The sequence below is a fragment of the Budorcas taxicolor genome, chromosome 11 (assembly GCF_023091745.1).
Source record: "Budorcas taxicolor isolate Tak-1 chromosome 11, Takin1.1, whole genome shotgun sequence".
Classification (NCBI taxonomy): domain Eukaryota; kingdom Metazoa; phylum Chordata; class Mammalia; order Artiodactyla; family Bovidae; genus Budorcas; species Budorcas taxicolor.
Genome location: NC_068920.1, coordinates 153461956 through 153468012, shown reverse-complemented (window position 1 = coordinate 153468012; position 6057 = coordinate 153461956). Strand labels below are relative to the sequence as shown.

The 6057-nt window shown below is 48.8% G+C and overlaps 1 protein-coding gene across 3 annotated transcripts in view; it reads right to left on the bottom strand.

The window, feature by feature from the left end:
* Positions 1-981: 981 nt before the first annotated feature.
* The window catches only part of RABGAP1 (RAB GTPase activating protein 1), a 153264-nt gene continuing 148188 nt past the window's right edge, over positions 982-6057 (bottom strand). For all 3 annotated transcript variants that reach the window (XM_052649497.1, XM_052649495.1, XM_052649496.1), the window contains 3 exons: positions 5961-6032; positions 4108-4305; positions 982-2670 (listed from right to left, as the gene is read on the bottom strand). In XM_052649497.1, coding sequence (XP_052505457.1) covers positions 2548-2670; positions 4108-4305; positions 5961-6032 — 393 coding nt within the window. In that variant the 3' untranslated portion in view covers positions 982-2547. The remainder of the gene's footprint in view (positions 2671-4107; positions 4306-5960; positions 6033-6057) is intronic.

Sequence of the window (6057 nt, the reverse complement as noted above, 5' to 3'; positions counted from 1 at the left end):
CACAGCTGCTGAGTGGACGATTTCTGCAAGCCCCTATCCTCCTCACACTGTGACCCTGGGGCAGGGAAAAGCCAGGGGCAGGCCAGCCCTTCTGGACTCTTGACCTGGTTGGCCAGGAACGTGGATCCCAGAAACGTGCCCTCTGGCCTTGAGCAGCACAGGGATCCCACCTGTCCTCTGGAGTCCCTGTGCTGGCCTTCGCAGAGCTGCTGTCACAGCCCAGCCACTTGCCAGGCCCCAGGCCTGCACCTGGGCCGTGGAGAGAAGACGGGGCAGGGCTCACTCACCGCCTTCCCTTCTCTGGGGCCTGCAGCTCAGCCTGCTTCATCCAGAGGCTGGTGTGGGGGTCGTGGAGGGCAGGTCAAGCAAGCAGGGGCCGCCGGGTTGGGGGAGCACTGCTCTCTCCTTCCTGCTGCAGAGAAGTGGGTGAGGTGGTGAAGGACGGCCGGTCTGGGAGCCGCCTCCGGGGGGGCTGCAGCACAGGAAGGCCAGCAGTGGTTGGAAGGATCACTCTCCCGGAGAGTCTGAGGACTGACCACTTCTGCCCCTCGGCTGCTTGCCCTGCACGGGCACACCCGGGGCCCGCAGTGCCCTCTTCCATCTTGGCCTGGTGAGATGCTTGTCTTTTAGGTCTTGCCACTCCCTCACCTCCATTAAGACTCCCCTAAACCTGCAGCACACGAGTCATGTCTCACCTGTCACCAGAGCACTTTGTTTCTCCAGGACGGACACTGCTCACGAGGAAGGTGCCAGCAGCCGCCCCCGGGGCACAAAGCCTGTGTCTTCTCCCCCTACCCCGCCACCACTGCCACGGGCCTGGCGCGCACGGCTGCTCGCTCACATCTCAGCCCAGAGCGGGAGCGGGGGAGGAAGTGGGCAAGAGCACGTAATGATAAAACTTGTTTTTACAAAGTGATGCTGTTTGTACCAAAATATTTAATGAATATGCTGTTAAAATAAAACCAACAAAAGAAAGAGTAATACAATTTTACTGGTTTATATTTCAATTCGTAAAGTTGACACACGGAAACTACCCTAGCACAATGTCCACACACCTAGTTTTAGATGGGCGCAGAGCTGTTTTGGTAACTGAACAAGAACAGGACACAGACAGCAGTGGAGGGGATGGTCTGGGGGGATCAGGGGTTGCCGCTTGTTACCTCCCTTATCACAGATGACCTCAGCAAGTGTTAATACAGCCAACAGGGAAAAAGAGATACAAAACCACCCAAGTGTCTTTATATACAAACCAGTGCCTCCTGTAACCAGCTACTCCACACTGCATGCAGAGAAGACGGCAGAATCATCTGCGAGACAGCCTGTCAGCATTATCACTATATAAATTAAAAGTCTAAAGTTGTTTTTTTTAAAGGTGCTAAAACCCCCGTTCTATAGTTTTGAAGTGAGAACTTGCAGCCCATCTGAAGAGCAAGGCTCAGAGCAAGTGCTCTGAAGAGCACTGGCCTCAGCCCAGGGAGGGACCAGGCCAGCAGCACGCCGGCCTCCTGGCATGTGCGTCTGTACAGCCCGACATTCACACACTCTCTCTCTCTCTGACACACACAGAACTCAAAGTCTTTCTCACTTGTACAACCTGTTGTGCAAGAACACTAGGAACCTTGAAGTGAAGGTGCTCTTCACAGCTCTCACAACAGCAGGGTGGAGAGCAGAGCCCGACAAACCTTGAATGAAGTAAGTGCTCAAATAACCACATAATTAACTTGTGCAGATCAGTCCTAGTCTGGGATTTAAACACTGTCAGTTGGGTGCACTGGGAAAAAGATGTCTACACACACACATACCCACACACCCACACACACATTAAGCAGAATAAGATTTGTCCACGTTATGATTAATCCAGTCTCACAGTCGGTCAAGTCACCCACCCCAGCACTGTGGAGTCATTTGGCAGCTAACAATAAAAACAAAAGAAACTATGAGAGTTGCATAGAATTGATCAGAAACGTGTGAATAATGCCAAACCCAAACCTGTGCATTGTAGAGCTTAACAAACCAGGTGGCTTCAACTACAACCACGAAACCCTCCTATTTAAAGAAAGTGCTTCTCCATGTCTACCCAGAGGACCCTCTGCTGGCACTGGAGCAGATACTTGAGTTACTGATCCCCTGCCCTACGTCCCCCTATATATATATATATATTTATATATATATATTTGTATGTGTGTGTATTAAAAAAAAAAAAAAAGGTTTAGAAAAAAACCAACAGCCTGAAAGATCCCCAAACTCTGATAATGTCAACTCGGATGTTGGGCTGGGTATGAGCTGACCTAACTGGGAAGAGGCCGGAGGTCACACGGAGGAGTGACGTTCGGAGTGTCCAGAGCGGCAGGCGGGTCGGCGGGCCTGTTAGTATCAGCAGTGAGGAGGGCCTCACGAGCTCCGGTCCACAGTGACCTCCCGACAGGCTTCTATGGATCTGACTTACGGACATTCTGTCCTGGGACATGTCACAGAATCACACATCTGGCCAAAGAAGGCAACAAAAGGTGTCATGTTTTCTGAAGGGTCTGGAGGCAGCAGCTGCTCTCAGCAAGTCTCTTTCCCTTGAACCCCGGTTGCCGTCTTTATGGAGCTCAGTGTTCGGTTAAACCACGTCTTCTTGGCTGCCTGGACCTCGTTGAGGGCAAGGCCTAAATGGTGCTCCAAGTCCTGGAAGAGCAACAATGGACGTGAGGATGCTGGTCTCCTGTGCAAAGGACACTGCCTTCCCAGAGCTGAGCCAAGGCAACAAGTGAAGTCTGTCTCCTCCTGAGACACCTCTGGAAACAACCCCCCACCCCCTGCCCTAGCTCTCAAAACTGGCACAGAAAGATCTGGAGGGCCAAAGGATGCTGGTCTCCTGTGCAAAGGACACTGCCTTCCCAGAGCTGAGCCAAGGCAACAAGTGAAGTCTGTCTCCTCCTGAGACACCTCTGGAAACAACCCCCCACCCCCTGCCCTAGCTCTCAAAACTGGCACAGAAAGATCTGGAGGGCCAAAAGCTTTGGCACCTTTTCTAGTTAAGACCTCAAAACAGCCTCCTATCTGAGCATCTCACCCTCCATCTACCCACTGCACACCGGGAGTCAGGCCGAACGCTCTAGCTAAGAACGCAGCATTAATTTCCAGCAAGCACCTTAGAAGTCTAGACCTGCTAGCAAGACATGTGAGATGCTTCACACATCTGGACCTTTCAGGCAGGCCCATGCTCCCGCTGTGCTGCTGGACATGCCATGCCCTCTGGTGGCTCAGTGTTCCGCCCCTTCACCAGCTGCAACCTCTGTTCATTCTCTGGTCAGACACCGCCCTTGGTGAGGCCCTTCCTGATTACCCAGACAGTCACCCAAGCCACGCCTTAGCTCTGCAGCGCCAGCAGCTGAAACGGGGCCTGGGCAAGCAGGTGTCTGGTGACGAATGTGATGGGGAGACCAGGTCTTCAGCTTTAGTCCTAAACTTGGTTCCCCCACGCTCTGCGCTTGGTGCCTGCCCTGTGCTCAGCACGGTGCTGCCGGAACTAGCCGTGCAGTATAAAGATGACCAAAATAAGTCCCAGTTTCTTCAGGAAAGGAGGCTCAGATAAATTAGGTAGGAAGTCCTAAGGCACAAAGCTGGTTAAGTGACAGGAGCTGGAACATAAAAGCTGGTATTGTGAAGCCCTCAGACACCATGCTGAGCCCCTTCTGTACATTATCTTATTTAGTCTTCAAAGCAAACGATAAGAGTGACCCTCATCATCTCCACTGGCAGATGAGGAACCTGAAGTGTAAGGAGGTTACTAACCCAATGTCAAAGAGTTCGGTGGTGCGGCTGCGATTTCAAATCATGTGTTCTCTCCTCCACCAGAAGGATTCCAAGTTTGATGGACAATTCTTATGAGAAAGCCCAATTCTTAGGACAGGCTAAATACTAATTAAACGTCCACTAGTAAATAACAAGTAACAGGCTTCTTCCCAGGAGGATTACGGTCAAAGTTTAAAAGGGAAAAAACCCCAAACCATCAATATCATTTCTGGGGTTTGCAGCCCCAGAAAACCATACCCTCGCGCAGGTCTGGGCCCCCTGCGTCAGGGGCAGAGGGCTGCGGGAACCCGAGGCTGCGACCATTACCTGGATCTTGCACTCCGCTTCCACCAGCTGCAGCTTGGTCTGTGCCAGTTCTAGCTCCATCTCTCTCAGCTGGTTCTTGAGTGTTTCCTTCTCCTCGTCTGTATCCTCATCCACAACTTCCTTAGCTGAGCCCATGCCCTTTATGCGCCCTTCTTTGTTGAAAAATTCCCGGCAGCGTTCACAGTCATCTACTTTTTGCTGAAATTGAAGGTCAGATGTGAAGAGACAAAGGAGACGTGGAGGTGTGAGCATCTCCTTTCTGGGGAGCCTGGCTGAGCACTATGGCTTCTGAAAAGCTATGTTCTTTTTGTAAACTGTTAGATGACCTACTGGAAAAACCACCTGGCGTTACATACCCAAAACCATACACATAGTTATGTCTTGAGCCGGTCATTTCACGTCTAGGAACCTTAGCTAAAAAAATGATAAAGGAGTGACTAGAGAAAGATTCATGTACAAGGAATTTCACTGCAGAATCAGAGACACAAAAAAGGGGTGGGGAGATAAACTATCGCTCCTGGGAGAAATTACATAGGATGCGCTGTATTTATACAACAAGCGTGCAGCCTCGGAAAGGTTTTTGAGGAATTTTTCATAATTTGGTAAAAATGTTATGGTGCTGGGTGAACTAGGACACGAAAATGTCGTTAAAGCATAGTTACAAATACATACTACATTTCATGAAAATAAGACAGCAATGACTATAAGAAATATCATTTCATTTTCCTCTAAGAGAATATTCTGCCAGTGAAACCACAAAAGCCATTAGTTATAAAATATGTCCTAGCTTCAGATGTAAATTTGAAAAAAATGCATATCTCAGACTGAAAGAAAATCTGTATGTTACAGGAAATACAAACACTGAAAGAACACACACCGAAGTGTTAACGGTGATGTACTCTTTGGGTAGTAAGATTATAAGGCTTTCTTCCCCTGCCCCTTTATTCGTATTCTTCAATTTTCTTCAATGAACATTATTAGTTTTAGAATCAGAAAATGAATTTTGCTTAAAAAATTGGTACTGCTGGTTAAACACTGCTTATAATAGAGGCCAAGCATCGCCTTGCTCCAGGTAAAATGTTGCTTCATGCAAAGATGGTCATGAACTCTCCCACCTTTCTGTCCACCCAGTTGTAAATATGTTAGTAAATATCTTTCAGTAAATTACTGATCTTAGTAAAAGTTGACAAGTAGTCTAATTATAAAGAAAATATCAAGGAACAAAAACTCTGAAACTGGCAACAAAGCATTTAAAAACTCTGGCTCTCACTGTATCTGGGTCCATTATAGCAGGAGGCAGATGTCCTCACGCTACAGAAAATTGTGGGGAGTGGTCTCCACGCTACAGAAAATCATGGGGCGTGGTCCCCACGCTACAGAAAATCGTGGGGAGTGGTCCCCATGCTACAGAAAATCGTGGGGAGTGGCCTGGCCTCTGCAGCTCCCGCCCTCGAGTGAAACCTGTCACTCACAGGACCCTTCCACCTCAGCGTGGTGCTGCAGGAGTCACAGACAACACCTCAAGTCTTAGGGCTCTTGCATTTCATTTTGTTTTTTTACAAGCAAAGTAATCCAGAGGAGGACGTTGTACAAATTTATAAAGAAAAGGGACACCTGCACCTTGAGGTCTAAAGTCAGAACTCTTCTGGTCTGATTTGTATCCCCCACCCAATGGAAAGAGGCAAAACATGAGCTGTTGCTGAACCAGGTCCTGACAGCTGCCTTGTCAGGCACGCATCAGCTTCTCTCACTTTTGAAATCCAAGTGGAATATCCCCCTCCCCCAATTTTTTGTGAATACAGCCATTAAATGAACTAGGGGGGATAAAATCTCTTTGATAAATGAAGACTTACTCGAATTTTCTCAATCTCCACTTTATTAGCAGCCTGCTGCTTCTCCAATCTTTCACTCAACTGAGAGCAAATCTAAGGAAACAAACAGGGTATTCAA